The sequence below is a fragment of the Labrus bergylta genome, chromosome 10 (assembly GCF_963930695.1).
Source record: "Labrus bergylta chromosome 10, fLabBer1.1, whole genome shotgun sequence".
Classification (NCBI taxonomy): Eukaryota; Metazoa; Chordata; class Actinopteri; order Labriformes; family Labridae; genus Labrus; species Labrus bergylta.
The window spans coordinates 5627059-5645814 of NC_089204.1; the positions used below are offsets into that span (position 1 = coordinate 5627059).

Genomic DNA, 18756 nt, shown 5'->3' on the forward strand with positions numbered 1-18756 from the left:
GGTGACGATGGCGGCTGCACTTGCAGTAATGATGACACAGAGTGTTAGATTATACAGCCACAAAAATACCTCTCTGCACATTTTACACTGGCATATTGGTTGTGCCAGTATCTAAGACGTAGCCCACTATTAAGAAGGAAATAGCTATTCAAAATGTGTCTTTATTTCCATTTACCTTTTGGTTATGGCACCACAAAGCTTGAGATTATCTCCTTTCCTTCGTCACTAGTACATTTGAACACGTTTTAAAAAATGGAAAAGTGTTTGTTTCTTTAAAGACAGAAGATGCTTTCTGACATCAGGCTGGAATCAGAGGATTTTACCAACAAAGCAAAGAGTAAAGAAAAGAGTTGAATCACAGCTTCACACCATTTATTAACCTGAGACTTACCTTGCTGAGCTGACTGGCCGGTGAGCCGCTGCTGTTGACAGTGTGACATTTAAAGTTGAGCAACGAGTCCTCTTCAGCATCACGATCTCTGCTCGTGTCCTTGTCACTGTGAGAGCGCCTGTCAGGGAGGGGGGAGGTGGCAGAGGAGGGGGGCCACTGCAGTGCTGTGCAGGACAGGCCGAGGAAGTTTGAGGGCCGGATGAGGAAGGCCTCCAGGGCTATGTTAGCAGACACCTGGAGGGAGGGAAGGGTTAAATAGAGAGAGAGAGACAGAGAGAGAGAGAGAGAGAGAGAGGGTAGAGATTGTTAATAAAAGTCATTAAGCAGATTCTTTTATACTAAGTGACAGCACAGAGGTTAAAAAATAGACGGAAGCAAGACGAAACAAAGGAAGCAATTTATCTTTCTCTTGCCTTATTCTAGCTATCTGCTGGAGCCAGATTAACTTCTCATTATTCTGGGCAGCAAGAAAAGAGGTGAAGCTGTGGGACATTTTAGTCAGATAATCAACCTCTGCCCTGCCTGAGTGTGGTCCGGAGTATCAGTGTTACCGTCTCAAAGTGCAGCCGCACCTTAGAAATGACCTGGTTGTCTCCGGTCAGCGCCAGGTCAGCGATGCGCTCCACACACTGGACGATGCGAGTGCATGCTCGGGCCTCGTTCTGCGCCATCCACAGGATATGCTCCTCCACCAGCATCATGTTACTGGCTATGTCAGAGATATAGTCCCCGAGCTGCAGGAACACGAGCAGACATGTAGGAAAAACTGTGTGCACCCAAACACACACACACACACACACTGAGAGGCAGACTCATCATGCACATCAATCATATCCTCAACAACAGGCACATTTATAATCTCCAGTCAGAACTGCGAGGGAGGCCATGGTGGCTTCATTCATTATAGGCAGATTTAATTTAGATTAGCAGCTCCAATGGGGCCTAATCGCTTCCATGGGATGGCACTTTGCTATTTACTTACAGTTCTCTTCATTGACTGTTCTTCATTAGATGAATGAGTTTGGTCTCATCAGCATTGTCTTGGGGATAATAAAACACAAAGTATCTCCAATAATAACCCCTTCCCAGGTGACCTATGAAGAGTAATAGTACAACTGAGAGCGGGTATTGATTCTGTTCACTGAGTTAGCTCAACCTGACCTTCATCGTGACGCAAGGCCCTCTGCTCACCTCCAATCACAGACAGACAGAGGAGTTCACTGAAGGTAACACACCGCTCGACCAAAAAGAGATGCATCTTCATAACAATAATTGTCATTCAGGTCCAAAGCCAAGGCAAGCGAGGGGGGAAGCATACGAGGTGAAAACTTAAGCTGTCTGGAATCGATTGAGGGATTGAAGCGATAACAGCAGCATGTTAACATGTGTGTCTCACGCTGATGTCCACTGAAGCTTCCTCATGTCTTTGTTTGACCCTGGGAGCTGCTGTTAACTCCTACACGGGGCATTTTCTCTCTTTTATTAGGCAACGTATCATTTAGAAAAGAGACAGTATGAAATGCATCTAAAAGACGAGGTGGAGATAAAGACTGAAGGTAGTTCCCTCAAAGTGAGAGACACACCTGAATCAGAGTCTTGAGTGTTCATATCCTTAAGTCTGAAAAGCGACGCTGAACATGCTTAAACATGCATTCCTAATGAGTTGGTGGTCTCAATTTCTAGTTTTTAAGTCTTCTTCAATGCCCCGTGATCTATATTGTGTATCATATGGTCACAATTCAAGTTAAAAAGAGAATAAAGTAAGTTTATGACTGTCTTACAGTGATGTGAAAGAGCCATCCTTGGCCTTCAATAAGGATGATCTGATGAGTTAGTACAGTGTGTTTTTGGTTAGCCAAAATAGCCATCACACTAACTGTAAAATTCGGTGTAAACCATCAACATTGAATATCAATATTTTTATGTAAACGTGGCTTGTTTTAAAAAATGGTTAAACAACATGGTTTCTTGTCTTTATTTTGAAGAAATTCAGTACACACAGTTTAACAAGCATTCCAAGTTTCTTGAGATTCGGAGAACTTTTATTGAGTATATTAAGAAGGAGAGAAGTCGAACTGCGAGCTGATTGTATTTAAATGCTTTGTATTGAACTGTAATGTACTGTGCTACCTTGATCTGTTATGTGTTTTAATTTATTTAAATCCTGGCTCTCCTGTCTTGGCCTTGACCCTCCCTCAGCCTGGCCTTAACTGGATTTCCCGGACTCTACCCCTGACCATCAACACACTTGGAGACATTGCAAACAACATTTAAACTGACATGGACACATGCGTCTGTTCTTTTCTTAAGGGGGGCGTTTGTATATACCCATCTGAAAATGCTGAAACATCTACTGTCATGACACTTAATGCAGCCGCTGACATCACCCCCTGGACGCCATCTAATGCAATTGAAGATTTGCCCTCATTCATCGTTTATTGCAAGCAGCTGCTTCACTGTGACAGATTACAGATTTGATGGTAATAACATAGCAAAGAGCATCCATAATTCAATGTAACTAAGTGATAGCTTTGAATTTGCAAACCTGATTCTCTCAAGCTCCGCCCTCTACTCCTAATATGATGAGATCTTGACCCAAAAAACAAGACAGTGATGGAATAAATGACAAGCTAATTGGTAGCTCACAAACTGATGGAAAAATTGATAAAAGCCCCAAAATCTGTTTAGAGGTCATAAATTAAAGTCATTCAAATTAACTCCTTGACTTCTCTCACAGTCTGTCCCTTCAAAGTTGTTTTAACACAAAACATAATGGGGGTAAAGTTGTCTTATTTCATCTGAGAGGGAGAGCACCAACTTTAAAAAAAAAAATATTGGAATTCCAAAGAACGCAGCTGCATGTCGGACTTTAATCACATGTTATGAAGTAAACTGTCTGTGATGTGTTCACTCTTACATCTCTCCGTTTCTCCACCAGCCTGGTCAGCCTCTCCACCAGGTGTGTCACAAAGATGACGTCCATGACATCATTGAAGTGCGCCGCCCTGCTGGTGAAGGCCACGAGCTGCTGACCTAAAGGCTGAGCGTTAGTGGTGTTTATAGTGATCTGAAATAAAAAGAACATATGAAATAATATTAACACAGTCTGCAGATATTCAACAGAGACGTCACATGTAACAACCTTGACACCATATAATGAATAATATATCAGTGTGATGCTATTTCCTGCCGTGCATGTATAATGGTGAACTTGATAACTTTAATGCGGTCCAGTCCCAGGAGTAACGGAACCTCTTGTTTTGTCTTATGAATATAGAGGCTAACATGTTCAGAGCTGCAAATCTCTTCAGACTACAGATGAATCAGACATGTTACCTTCTCTGTTCTAGGAAAATGAACTTATGAAAACATTACTGACAACATTGTAATGAACTGGTAAATTAAGAAGATAGCTTCTGACAACAGAATCAAGTGTCGTGGTTACCTGTGTGAGCTCATGCAGCAGGCGTGTCAGCTCGCTAGCGTACGGACACTGAGTGTAGTCATCCTCGGCCCAGCGACCAGAGCGGTCGCAGCGCCGCCACGCCTTCTTCTCCCCTTTACCTGGGGGGTGAGGAGCGTTGCCAGAGGGGTGGGGGGCAGATCCAAAGGTGGCAGGAGCACAGGGCAGGAAGGCCAGGATGCCAGCCAACGTCTTTGGCCACCTGCCACATGAGATATCCCAGTTATCAGGACTGATATGAGTTAAGTTAACAAGACCGTGCACCAGATGGTAATTTCATCCTTTGTGTACTTAGGATATTATTAATTAGCATAATTGATTTACAGCGAGCTCTAATTGTTTTGCAGAAGACTGCCAGATTCTGATAGTTGATTGTGAAACAATGTGCTGTCTTACTGATAACTTCTGACTTAATGAACATGATGCACTAACTTTATTAATCAGCTTGATGGTTTTTCCACTCTTTTGCACAGTGAAACTAAACATTTTTTGATTCATCACAAAAAGCATTTAAAGGCACACTCACTGATTAGACAGGAAAACAGCTGGTTAATGTATTCTTCACTGGATGAGATTTCAAAAGTCTGAAGAGAGTACATTTAGGCTTTTTGGAAAGTGTACCTCGGAGATTAAATGTTTAAAACAAACAGTTATTGATAGAAAAAACTTTGGGAGACAGGGGGATGAAAGACATGATGGTCACTCATCAGCCAGGGAATGTCTTGCAATCAAGCGGCATCCTGCTGTGTTGAAAATTAAGCCAGTGAAGGAGCAAAAAACTAAAGTTCCCAGAGTGTCCACTTGAGGCTGGCTCCAAAACCCAAGGAATCCCTGTTGGTTCCATATTAAAATTCCCAATTTTACCGCAGAAAATAACACATTTACAGCCTGGCAGAAAAATGTATCTGGTATCCATAGCTCGTTTTGTTATTGATACACTGTACGGGGGTAAACTGCTTTTTAAACTCATTAGTTTTTATTATATTGTGGCTATGAGTCATTCAAAATTAAGGGAGTGACTGAGGTGACAGACATGTGGGTGCGTTGTAGACGTTTGCCAGGAGACTTCAGGCTCGCCTCAGCTCCACCTCTTTGTCTGTTTCTAGACTGATCCAAAGTTTGTTCATGGTCGGCCATGCAGCGCGTGCATTACTTGCAGTGGCGATTCTAGAATCCGAAAATCAATTGGGCGCCCCTCCAACCGGCGTTCATCACCATCCTGTCTGCCAGCGTCCCAACACTTACTCCTCTTCCTCTCTGATAGACGGATCATTCCTCCTCATTTTTCTTTGTTGACTTTCATTAACGATTTTTGGTTTTCACAGCAATGATGAACACTTAGCAGGGCAATGAGAGTGAGTGCTGTCAGACCCCTTGGGGAAGTTTCCTACTGTCATTGCAAAATTTGCACGTTTTGGGTCACTGCTTTGGTATAAGTTTTTCATTAGTAGTAGTTCATTTTTGAATATCAGCAGACAAATCCATCAAATAAAAGACTACATTTATGAAATTCTTAGATTTTGACCTATGATTCATATGTCCATATGTACCATTGACTGTTTTTCACCATGGGACCCCAGAGTTATATCTTTTGCTGTTCCTTTTTTTCCTCACAAGTCCAAAACTTTTGAAAGTTTGAAACTGCACTGCTGAAGCACCACAGATGGGAAACTAAAAAGAAGGATGTTTATATTCAGGAGAAACCCTTTCCTGCGTGTTCCTTCCTGAGGGGGAAATGCATCTTTAAAGAGTAATTACAAGAGTTCTTCGTACGGCCACGCAAAGTTCAGCGAAGCCTCCTCTCAAGCAAGAAATGAGACTTTGCAAATAACGTCATCAAGAGCTAAATTCAAAAACTGCTCTACTGACCAACCTTTGATATGAGCCGGGGAGATTTTACGGGAGAATGGAGAACGTTCATTTTCCAGGTTAACGCCTGTTAGTGTTTCAATGAAATAAAGCTCATTAGAGTGTAAAGAGTCAGTCACACAGTCATAGTCCACCATATTAGCCTCCTTTTCCCAGATAATAGAAGAACTCCAGGTTTAGTTTTAAATTAAAGGTTTTGTTTCTGCATCCTCAGGAGAGACTGTCGGAAATGTGATCAGTTTGTCTGACATCACAGGAGAAGAATACGTCTTCTCTTTTGTGGTTTCTCCTCAAGGCAATGTCAAAATCGGAGTGCAGACATGAATCCAAAGTAATGCTTAATGTGGAAACACTTTGACTTAATCTAAATGAAAATAAAAGAGCACAACCCTCAGGAGGCCTGTAATCTGTTCTGAGGGTAGAGACCTGCCATCATGCTGCCCCCCACCCCGTCCTCTTCTTCCCTCTCTCTCCATCCACCTTGTTTCAGCAGCAGCAGCGGGCGGCGGCTGCTTAGTAATAAATGGCGTTAATTTCGCCCTCAACGAAAAAAAGGGGGCTCATTTTCCAGCCCATTACTCCGATGCTCCGGCAGAAACAGAGCCTGTGTGCCTGCTGCTCTGGAGGAGGGCTGGAAGGTACAGCAGCTACAAAGTATTGTACACGACGATGGCACAGCCCCACAGGGGAGGAGGATATAAGAGGTGTGTGTGCAAGGTCACAAGGTGGTCAGAAAGAGTGGAGGATTGGTAAAAAAGTGGATTTATGGAGGATCTGGAGAGTTGTGTTTCTCCTTCCCATGTCAGATCTTCTCCTTTTTTTACAGCCTTGATAAAAAAAGACTTACTAGGTCAAGCTTCTGCGATTGTGGGAGGTTACCCATGAATAGTTGTCTATTATTAAAATATATAATCAGACAAGGCTCTATTGTCCTCTTTACCAATCAATGATCGGCATGTGGTCTAAGGCAGTCAACATGTGTATATTTTATTCCAGGTCTAATAACAAATAGTGCGACAAACAATTGACGCAATTCTTAAAGGGAAATTCTGGAACTTAGATATTTTGAGGTCTAAAGGTCTAAAAAGTACCTCTCTTTTTGAATATTTCCAGTAGCTTTCTTAAATACAGAATACTTTCCCAGAGATACAGGTAAACACGTGACACCCGTTTTTTTAATAGACAATTTAAACTTGACAACATCTCATGCTACCGTTTCCTGTTTTAAGTTTCTGTGCCAAGCTAAACAGCTGTTAGCTTTGTTACAGTCTTTATAAAAAGCCCCTTTCACACATGAACTAATGTTTTTTTTTTTTTTACACATTTATCATTTGGCATTCGGGCCCTGGTTTTTTGCAAGAATTTGAATTTCAAAAATGGAACTCACAAGGCGAGATTTTGATTTAGAGGTGTGGTTGTTGACTCTTCTAAGGAGTCTAAAGTCAGGAGGGGAGAGATACAGCCATCTGTGTGAGACATACACCTGATCCGGATTGCCGGGAGTGAAGTGCATATGTGAAAGGGGCTACACGGACAAAACACATTCAATTTATTATTTCTGCATGGTTGATTAAACGATTATTGTTTTCTCAATAAATTAATTCAAAGTTTGGTCAAATTGATGTAAAAAAGTCCTCACTAGTCGAGAACCCAAATATTGAGTGAACTGTCATGGCGAGGACAGAAAGCAGAAAATATGAACACTTAAATGAGACAATTTTAAACGTATTCATTGATTATTAAAAATCTGCATTTGGCAATTCAGTTGACATATTTGGCAATCAATGAACTGTTGTAGCTCTATTTTATTTTCATTTCGAGATGAACTCACCTGAAGTCCCCCTTGTTGTTGGTGACTCTGTCAGTGGGACAGTACGGCGCCGACGTCTCCACAACAACTATCTCCATCTGCTGAGTGGTGTTGCCACGGGAACTGGTCACCAAGCACTCCCAGACACCAGCGATGCCCACCTCGATGTTTGAGAGCATGACCTCGCTGGAAGGGAGGAGAGCAGAGACATAAAAGATTCAGTGTGTTTGGATTACATGTCCTTGTGGTGCTTTGATTGTTTTTTCCCTCTGAGCTTCATGTGCAGCGTCCTGGAGGTGAGTCTAGGTTAAGACGAGGCGTTGAATACAAAAATAAAATAAGAAAACTTCAATTATAAATGAACAAGTTATCAGGTAAGTTATAGCCAGCAACTGTACTATAAACATGGACGTAATCAGAGTGGCGTCACCCATCGGTTTCTGAAGCGGACATTAGAAGCACAACTTTGCATCAACCTAAACACAAAGAGCTTCATGAAAACTGCCCACCGGCCGGTAAATGGACTTGAGCTTGTATAGTGCTTTTCTAGTCTTCCGACTACTCAAAGCGCTTTTACACCGCAGGTCACACCTACACATTCACACACTGATGGTAGAGGCTGCTGTGTAGTGAGTCCATCAGAAGTAACTCATCCCATTCATACACATTCATGTGGTGTCGACGAAGCAGCAGGAGCAACTTGGGGTTAAGTGTCTTGCCCTAGGACACATTGGACATGTTGCTGCAGGAGCTGGGGATCGAACCCTCAACCGTCCAGTTGAAAGACGACTCTACCGACTGAACCACAGCCGCCCCGGTCAGATCAGTCACACCAGCCAGCCTCAACAGGACCCTGAAGGAACTGCAGATTTTTGTCCCGCACAGCTGGTACAACAGCCCACAGGTGTAGAAATATTAGAATCCTTATTTAAGGTCAGTATATTACCTGAAAGAATCTTACCCGGAGCTGAAATCAGGACTGAAACACTTCAATCTTTGTGCTGTACAAGATTTAATTCTTTCAAGAGACCCTTGTTGTTGTTTTGTAATGTGTACACAGTGGTTTAAAATGTTGGCCGTGACTTAAAAACGATCATTACTCATGCTTATCTTTCCTACTTCGTCACAGTGATTCATATCTGAATGGAGAAATGCCTGATTAAACAAAGGATGGTGAAACTGTGACAGAGAGCCAAAGCAGGCCATTTGCCAAGGCAACTAATCTCTAATTTTACTTCTTTGTGGAAAAAACAGAGGCAGAAAGCCGGAGGAGATTGCTAAACAACAGATATCATAAAAATGGAAATAAAACCAAATGTTTAATTTCCAAATACAATCCAGTTAAAGTCAAATATACACACTGCTTAGAGAGAACTTAGAGAGCTAATGCCTTTTCATTTTAAGATTGAATTAAGCCGTTTGTGTTCACAACAAGAGTCACAGTACGCCCACACAACACTGTATAAAGTTTGTAAATGCAACTTAGGGAACAATGCTCCACAAAGGGGAATGTATGACAGTTGATTATGAATGACACACTGGACTAGAAAGTGAAATGTTTCGGAGTAAAGATGATTAGTGGCTGAGCGGCTCTGATGTGGAGACGCTGTAATCCTGGAGAAAAAAATAAAAAAACGTTTCTCAGAGAGGGTGTGAGAGAAATATTTATTCAGACGCATTAACAGTATTCTCTCTCCTTCTACGGTGTCTGTCCCATCGTGGCTTGACGAGGAATTCAAGGTCTCGTTGTCTCAGAGGAACAGAGAAAATACTAACAACTGATAACTGAAAGAACAAAAATGTTGTAGGATGAAGTAAAAATAAATCAAAAGAAAAAGAAAAATATATCACGTACATCAGATTAACTGAACATCCATCGATCTATTATCTCTTACGGGGGGCTGGAGCCGCTTACAGCTGTCATTGAGCGAGAGGCGGGGTTACACCATGGAGTGTTTACCAATCAATCACAGCGCTGACATATAGAGACAGAGAACCAGACACACTCACATTCACACCTACGGGCAATTTAAAGTCACCAATTCATCTTACGAACATGTCTTTTGACTACTGGAGGAAGCAGGAGCACCCGGAGAGAATCATCGCATGCACGGGGAGAACATGTACACTCCACACAGAGAGGCTGCCCTGATGACTTTCTGTGGTTGAGTTTTGAAAATACTTCTTTTTTTTTTTTTTTTAAAGTCCTGATATCATATTCTGTGTTCCACTAAATCTCTCATTTCTGATTGCTTTTCTAAAAGGCCCTAAATCAGATTTGAACGCATGACTGAGATGATGACACTGTGGATATGAGTGTGTGTGTGTGTGTGTGTGTGTGTGTATGTGTGTGTGTGTGTGTGTGTGTGTTTTTGCATGTGTAACTATTTTCAGCATTTCTGGACATTTTTAGCTAGCTTAAAGGATTTTTGCACCCATCATTAAATAGTTTGGACAGGGGCTTTATGAAGTGTTGTCATTAACACACATTTCCACAAACTTTTGACGCACTATAAGAATCTTATACAGAAACGAGTCACTCTCAAACATAACTGTGCTGAAGCACATCTTCTCCCTTACTCGCTTGTTGTCTCGCAGATTACACCAAACGATTTCTCTCTGTCTCCTTCTCTAAAACAACATCCTCTCTCTTTGACAGGATGCTAGATGAGTTTAAGTGTGAATGGCGTTCACATTTTAATCTTTTGGGCTCAGTCAAGTTAACAGCACGCGTCTCCAAGGCAACAGCTGCTCTCTCTCTTAAATATATGACTGAAGATGTGGTTTTTTTTAAACATATTTTTGGGCGTTTTTTTCCTTTATTGGATAGGACAGCTGAAGAGAGACAGGAAATGTTGAGAGGAGAGAGATGGTTGGGCAATATGCAGCAAAGGGCCAAGGTCGGAATCGAACCCACGGCTGCTGCAATGAGGACTCTAGCCTCCGTACATGGGGCGCATGTGATAACCACTAGGCTATCGGTGCCCCTGACTGAAGATCTTTTGATGACATTTTTTAAAGCTTTTTGTCAGTGATACTGATACAGTGACAGTTACATCATCCCTGAACATGAGCCAAGCATCTGAATGCTGGGAAATACACGGGGAAACGCCCCCCCCACCCCCAAATCCCACACAGTCCCTCACCCCCCCCCCCCCCTTCTCCCTTTGCCTGCATCACAGAGGAACTCTCCCCCACTGGAGGCGTTTTCTCCTGCAGCCGGATCCCAAACTTCCCTCGCTGACCTGCAGCATCCAGACAAAACAAGGGGAGCGGAGAAGTCCAGTTTACGGAAAAATAAGGTCATAGTCACATAATAAACATATGAAGGAATCAGCCCGGCATGTAAAGCAATGAGGCAGGGGCGCACACACACACACACACACATATATAAAGCACTGACCTACATCCACAGTAACACTGCTCCATTGTGGAGCAGCTCCCCGAGGACTCATTAGGAACATTTATGCTTGCACGCTGATATTTAACAATTTGTTTACATAATGCTGCTTATGAGACTGTTAACTTTCAATCTGTCCCCTCCACACTGCAAATGATCCAACGCTGCACATGTCCATGCAACCCTGCAGTTAACCTTTCAGATTGTATTATCACTTGTAAGGTAACGTCTGCACCTCTTTTAGAACATGTGAACGCACATGCAGACAGAGACAGCATGAACAAAACTAATTCCAGTAATGCAGCATCCTCATGAAATCAACAACATGTCTTAAAGCACTCTATTACTAATCAAAGTAACCAAAGCTTTAAATAATTAATACTTGGCTTAATCCATCCAGATCTCAATCAACAGTTGATATTTGTCTTCATTGGCTGAAAAAGCCAAAGCCCCAATGTCATTATTTGTGGATGTGATCAAATATTGTCGCCATAGCAACCGATTCTGCTCAAAGACTTTTAGAGATGACACTTCATTTCAGACAGATAGGAGTAAACAAAATAAATTACAACAGAGGCAGTGGAAAGGATGTCTCGTCATCACGATGTGCGATCACTGATGATGTCATTCCATCGGGGGATTGGTGATGCAAAACGTGGTGACAACGCACTGAAGGCAAAGGCGGGTGCTTTCTCACTTTGAAATGTCATTGTTTGAATAATCCTGTTTGAAATTGATGCAGAAAAATATCACAGTAACACGGAACTAAAAGTCATGAGATTGTGCAGATTTTATGGCTGAGTCATTTGAAGATACTTCAGAGAATGGCATCATGAGTATCTGAAACAGCAACAAAGAAACAACATTTATATTTCACATTTTAAAAAAAAGTGTACTTATTAAACATGAGGATATGTCAAATTAAACAATAAGGAAAGTACCGAGTTGAAATAAGCTGGAGAACTGTTTAGTTCATGTTTCTTAGTTCTGATCTTTTTGGGTCAATATGTTTAACACACATCATTATAATTTTTTTTAAGTGATGAATATGGATCTCTGGCTTCCATAACCTCGTATCTGGGTTGTATAGGTTTATAAGGTATGACGCTTAAAAAAGGGGTGTCAGTGGCTCAGTTGGTAGAGTCGGTCGTCTGCAAACCGGAAGGTTGGGGGTTCGATACAAATCTCCTGCACCTACATGTCTGATGTGTCCTTGGGCAAGGCACTTAACCCCAAGATGCTCCTGCAGCTTCATCAGCGGGGTATAAATGTGTTTGAATGGGATTAGTTGCCTCTGATGGACACTTTACTCAGCAGCCTCTACCATCAGTGTGTGAATGTGTAGGTGTGACCTGCGGTGTAAAAGCTTTTTGAGTAGTCGGAAGACTAGAAAATAAATATACAAGCTCAAGCCCATTTGCTATTTACAGACAAAAAAAACTTCTACAATGACATCACAATAGGAACAAATAACAATGTAAATCTGCGGGGCGTTCCTAAGAAAACACACTCTAATGCAATAAGAGAGGAAAGATGTGGGTGGAATTTTAAGATCTTAAAGTTTAGGGTTTATTAGAATAGCCCTCTGTAAGGGGCTGAACCAGAGTTGAACAGAAGTCAAAGCTATGAACTTTCTGAGCAGCACATTAGCTGAAGTCATGATCTGAATTGAAACTGTTAAAGCTTCTGGGAGGATCTTTTCATTTTGTGTTGATCATGGTTAACCTTGTGACTGTTGCTCTGTATGTTGATCTTGATCTGTGAATGTGTAAGTGTTGTATAAGTCTCACTCATGTTTTGGTCTGCATCCTGTAAATCTCTTTGTTAGCCCCAGTGGCAAGAAATGCAATTTTAATACCTTACTGTCATGAACTGGCTCGAAGTAAGTGACGTCACACTAGTGGTTGGTTCACGCTCCCCATGTGCGGAAGGCTGTGGTCCTACGGGTGGGCGGCCTGGGTTAGAGTCCGACCTGTGACTCCTTTCCCGCATGTCATTCCCAACTCTCTTTGTCACTGATTTCTTGCTCTGCTCTGGCTCGGTACATTAAGCCTGCCAAAAATAAACCTTTAAAAAGTGGGCTGCGTCCTATATACTGCTGCAACCCATATGCCAGTATAAAATGCTCAGACATGCCGTCATGCCTCCAAGTGCAGCCGCCACCATCACCTCCTGCATGCGACCTGATGTGATTGTAACTTCACCCCCATTCATTGCTTTGCTCCTCAAAGCATGCTGGGATACATAGCTATGTGGACCAGGCTGGTGCTACCACCTTTTAACAGCTTTTCTCCCTCATAAGGTAATTCATGTGCGTTTAAAGAAAACAGTGGTACACTGTTAGGTCAAATAAACTTATGGAGAGCTGCTTAAAAAAAAGACATTTAAAGACAACAAGTGACCAGCAGAGGTTGGAAGGGCGACTCGAGGCACATTCTTCACTCGCTGTTGATCTGTACTTCCCAACTATCAATGCTGTCATAGGCTGATCAGAGCTCAATTACTGCTGGTAGCTACTGTAGCTGAATTGCAAATTCCACATGGTGCAGCTTTCAGACTCTGCCGAATGCAATGGAAATCATCATGCAGGAAGACAGTTAAAACTTTGTTTCCACCATGAGACCCCCCCCCATAAAAACAAACTGTGCTTTATATTCCCGATTTTATGACAACACTGAAATAATCTATTCTCCTAATGAAGGTCTTCCTGATGTCTGCTTTAAGCATCAGTGATAACTTCTGCCTGAGTAGTGATTCTGATTAGTAGTAAAATCCTCCTCACAGAAGCTTTGAAATGAATCCTCTATGTACAAAAAGGTAACATTCAAGTGTTTGTTTAAGCAGGTGGAGAAAGTTTCATTGAAAAACAAGCTATTTAGAGAGATCACCCGCAGAGCCTCAAAGGAGGAAGCATGGAGAGACATTTTCCTTTTTCCTTCAGAAACATTTCCAAAGCAGGTTTCTCATTTTGTGCAAGATTAGCCTGATTAAAAATGGAGAGGATTAAGAAAGATTCATCCAAAGTGTCTGCTGCACCGAGCTACAGGGCTTTAAAATGTTTGATTAATGAAACATGAATCACAGGCAGGTCCCGCTGCTGCCGCTAGCATAGCTAATACCGGGAGTTTGGCTTGACACCATTACTCAGCAGGAGTCTGGCTCACATCGGGGCCTCATGGGGGCAGCTTCTTTGCTGCTGCTCACTGTGAGAAATGTAAACGGATCAGCTTATCGGCCCACCTGCGCCAGCAAATAAGAGGCTGTAATGACTCAGCAGCACAGTGTGAAAGTCGAAGACACAGAAGTACAACATTACCAAACAAATGTTAAAAAACAAAAAGTGTGTTGCATAATGTCCAGCCTCTTTCAGTCACATCATGTGTGAGCGCCTCCACTGGCTGTGTGCCTGATGCTGCCTAAAGCAGGATAAGCTGAATTTAGCTGAGAAAATAGCCACAAAACATTTTGGGTTCACCTTCAAAGAGGTCACTTGACGAGGCTTTGGCTTCTCCGCTCGCAGTGCTGCAACAAATCCAGGCGAGGGCTTTAAGCCACGCGCTAAATCCTGTGTGTTCAGTGTTTCCCCTCTGATGGGGCGAGCAGGGCGAGGCTGACTGACTCAGAGCACATTTATCCAAGGTGAACGACATCAACACGGCTGTAATGACTTATATTCTGTCCACAGCGGCTAAACGAGCGGTCACAGCGTCTGGCATGTCAGAGGCCAAAGCATTCCTCCTTTTTTTTCCTCTTTGACTTAACGAGAGCTGGAGCGGTGAAGTCACAGGACGTTCATTTTCCCCACACGTCTCTCTCAACGCTGCAATTTAAGACACGTCTCAGGGCAGAGGGTGAAGTTCAGACGAGACGCAGCAGATTGTTTTTGTTGGATCGAGCTCGGCTTCACACTCTCATCAGCTATGGAAATGATATCCCCTCCTCCGTGCAGGTTTTCTACAGCAGGGAGACGTTTTTGGGTGCCAAGAGCAACATGACCCCAAAGGGTTCCACTTGGGGGAGAAAATTGTATTATTTGTGTATACAAGAGGAGAGCGCTGGGTAATTGCGAGCAGGGCCCTAATCAGAATGGGAGCAGAGCGAAATTCATCATGTTCACTTGGGACACTGAGCTGGAAAAGTAGAGCCAAAATTCAGGGGGACTATTTTTTGGGTCAGTGGAGGGAATGGGAGCAGCACAACACACTGAAACATGGAGGCTCAGCTGCACAAGGACGCCTTCACACAATGACAACTCACAATATGGACATCTGAATCTGAGAAACCTTTGGTTGACACTTTATGTCTGTCACTCTTGACACTCTTGATCTTGACACAAAACTACAACATCTTAATATTATTTTAGCATCATTACTACGATGGTTTTCAAACAGCTTTCTTTGCCATGCTACAGAGTCTTTCAGATACCAACTGCTAAGGGTTACCAAAATCAAAAGATTTCAAGTCAAATCAAGGTTTAATTATTCAGCACATTTAAAAACCACCTCAGTTGACTGAAGTGCTGTGCAGGCTTAACACTGAGTGGCAACCTCTGTTGTTGAAAAAAGGAAGACGATCCTTGAAAATGCGAAACACCTGCAGTTCCTTGAGTGCCCACTTGAGGCTGGCTGCAAAGGCCACGTAAGACACATACACACCCTTTCAAAAATGCCCATTTTATCATTAGAAATACACATTGGTTAAAAAAAGAGAATTTGGGCTGAACAGCTCATGTCTTTATCAGCACATACTCTACAGGGAGAGAATTTTATGACTAGACACTATAAAAAGGACCATAAAGTGTCAAACTGTGAAGCTCATCCCAGTTTGTTTCTAAAATTAGAATTCCTTCAGTGTTCATTACATTACATCATCATTATTCACCAGATTGTAGCGTTACATCACACTGAAATGTCTACAGAAATCTCTTTATTTCCCAAAGAATCAGGTCCAGTAATCACAGCTGGTACAAACACAGAATGAAACTGTTTCATGTTTGAAAATCAGTGTCACTCTCTGAGGCTTTTCAGCAGAGCTGTTTGGGCTGTGAGCCCAGATGTTCTTAAATTGCTCAGTCAGTTTCTGGAAAAACTCTAAACTGTATCTTCAGTTAAATAACTTTGTTTAAAACAACAACAGCAACATGATTTGTGTCAAAGAGAAAGACGTTGATAGGAGATATTTTAATGTCTGGGAATCTGGCTTCTTCCAGCATGTGTGGCTAAAGGCAGATATAAAAGTTTGGTGGGATGCTCTGAGAGAATGAGAAATAGTCTTATCTTCACATTTAAACTCATCGTTCACCTGACAACATTCTTATTTGGGCTTCGGTATATTAGCACACAGAGTCTTAGTTACAAATGAATCAGAAATGGAGTAAAAATAAATACTCCTTTTGACTTCTCTTTGTGTCATCATGATGACTGTAAATCCAATATCAATGTCTATTAAGCTCTGAGTTGGTTTCCCACCAATTCCTGAGGGAAACGTCAGACTCTTAAGCTGCTAAATGATCCACATTGTCAGAGAGTAAAGACTACATTTAGTTCAGTCACTCTTCTGGAGGATTTGAGCTGACTTTGAATTTTCTATCTTTTTCTTTTCGCTTTGTGGCATTGACTGAATTTTCACCCAGAAGTGCCGCTTGTCAACAGGCAAAGTATGCAATGGTTTGGGGCCCCCGGGCCAGTAGGGGCCCCTGAGGGCTAACAAACTATAAACAACAGCAGTGGCTTTTAAATGTGCAAAGTTTGCAATGACTTTCAAAATTCGCAAAGTTCATCTTTGTAACCTGCTACTGGATGCTTTGAATTTCCCTCGGGATCAATAAAGTATCTATCTATCTATGACATTAGGAAACCTCCTTAAAGGGGCCCAATTAGACAGCATTCTCTCTCCTTTCACTGCTAAGCATCGCAGGAATAATTCCCGTGAAGTCAATTAAAGTCACTGAAGCAAAAGGAAGAGGAGTAATCCATCTGTGAATGGATTTATTTGAAGCTTTTACAACATTTTATTGTTCTATGATGTTCATTAAGTGAGCTCTTTTTCAACATAGTACAATTCAAGGTAAAGGTATTTGGGCTTGAAGTTATTCAATTATTTGAAGTCTGTATTGTTCTTTATCTTCTTGGTGTCATATTATTTTTAACATTTATGGTGATGAACACAAGTTGGAGGGGTCTCCTGTGAATGTCCCCCCTTGGCCCTGACAGACTCTAGCTTCACCACTGTTTGCTCCACAAACGTGGTTACAACTCTAACTTCTAATGGTCCAATGGTTGAGCATCCTCTGTAATGCTCAACCAAGAATGTGGCCGAAAAAAAAAGGCACAAAGAAAAAAACTTTGCAAAAAGAAAAATGCTGGCAGACGCTTTTAAGCTATAACTACAAATTACAAGAAGTCTTCAGGTAATACTTTAGCCCTACGGGAACAGAGCCAAACATTTCTCTCAGAACTATCCAGGTACACTTATTAATTACAGGGACATTTAAAGGTGTAAAATGTAGAATTTAGTACTTAAATTACCTCAAATGTATCCAACAGTTATCAAAGCCTTCATTTTATAGATGTAACACCCCTTGTTTTTCATTGCGGCGGCCATGACAGAGCCACTGCCCAACAGACCTGTAGTATTGCTTAATATGTAAATTATGTAACCTGAAACTTGTTTCCAAGGGCCATGGCAGACATGACATGTTGATCGTTGCCATGGAAACTCAACTCAGCTTTATTTATATAGCACCTTTCATACATAAAAAAAATTGCAGCCCGAAGTGCGTCACAAAAGAACAGAATTAAAACGTTAAATGTCAAATACAAAGAATTTACATTTTAGTACTGACATGAAATAAAACGAAATAAAATAACTCCTAATTAAAAGCCAGATTAAAGAGGCAGGTCTTCAGTTTGCGATTAAAAACTAACCAGAGAGCTTTCTGTTCTGATGTCCAGAGGCAGCGAGTTCCACAGTTTGGGGGCATAAAAACAGAAAGCTCTCTCTCCCCGTTGCTTGAGTGGGTCACATGAGGGACGTTTAAAAGAGAAACACTGGAACATCAAAGACTGCTGTATCAGGAAGCAAGAGCTGCTACTGAAAGCTGCCGCACTGGTGCTGCATGCTGCTGTGATGGAAACGTCATGTAAATTATACTCTGATACATTCACTCATCAATAAATATAAGATTTCGTCCGGTCTGATTCGCCCATTCATCTTGACTGCAATCAACTGGGAGCTTGTTTTCATCGGGGATGGGGGGGTGGAGTAGCAGAGAGAATCACTCCCATGATTCCCCGCCAGCTACAACGTCATCTTTTGTTATTGGTTTGATTGAGGGCCCCCTGGTGGTGGAATATACACACTGTGCGTTTAAAAAGTAAGTTAAAGTATCAAAGTAATGCCAAAGTTTGGAAGCGATTATAGTCCTTCATCTCTTCCCCTGGTGATCACAATGAGAGCTGACTGAGTGTTGTATTGTTTTGACCTCTGGTGATGAATACCTCGTAAAAACAAGCGATGCCAAGAAAAATCTCTGCTGAGACACAGAGACCTCTGTGAAAGTTATCTCTCCGGCCTGTAATCCAATTATTCAAGTCAGTGCATCCACCACAGGGATCACTGAGAATGTCAAACAGTGAGCTGGTGCATAATGAAAAGAAAAAATATTGACTATTTGTGGCGTTTGCAGCCGAGGGAACGCTGCAGCTTCCCCTGGACTGGAGCAGAAAAAGTAGCTGGCATTCTTGTTTCCACATAAAGCGCACAACAAGAGTCTTTGTGGCCCTGTTGACACAGTCCTGTCAGCACTCCATCAATATTTATGT

The 18756-nt window shown here is 42.0% G+C and overlaps 1 protein-coding gene across 1 annotated transcript in view; it reads right to left on the minus strand.

Annotated features, from left to right (window-relative positions):
• The window catches only part of LOC109997490 (adhesion G protein-coupled receptor A3), a 197850-nt gene that overhangs the window by 122129 nt on the left and 56965 nt on the right, over positions 1–18756 (minus strand). The window contains exons 8-12 of the mRNA XM_065959473.1: positions 7555–7719; positions 3837–4056; positions 3309–3458; positions 964–1125; positions 392–625 (exon numbers count right to left, since the gene is read on the minus strand). Coding sequence (XP_065815545.1) covers positions 392–625; positions 964–1125; positions 3309–3458; positions 3837–4056; positions 7555–7719 — 931 coding nt within the window. The remainder of the gene's footprint in view (positions 1–391; positions 626–963; positions 1126–3308; positions 3459–3836; positions 4057–7554; positions 7720–18756) is intronic.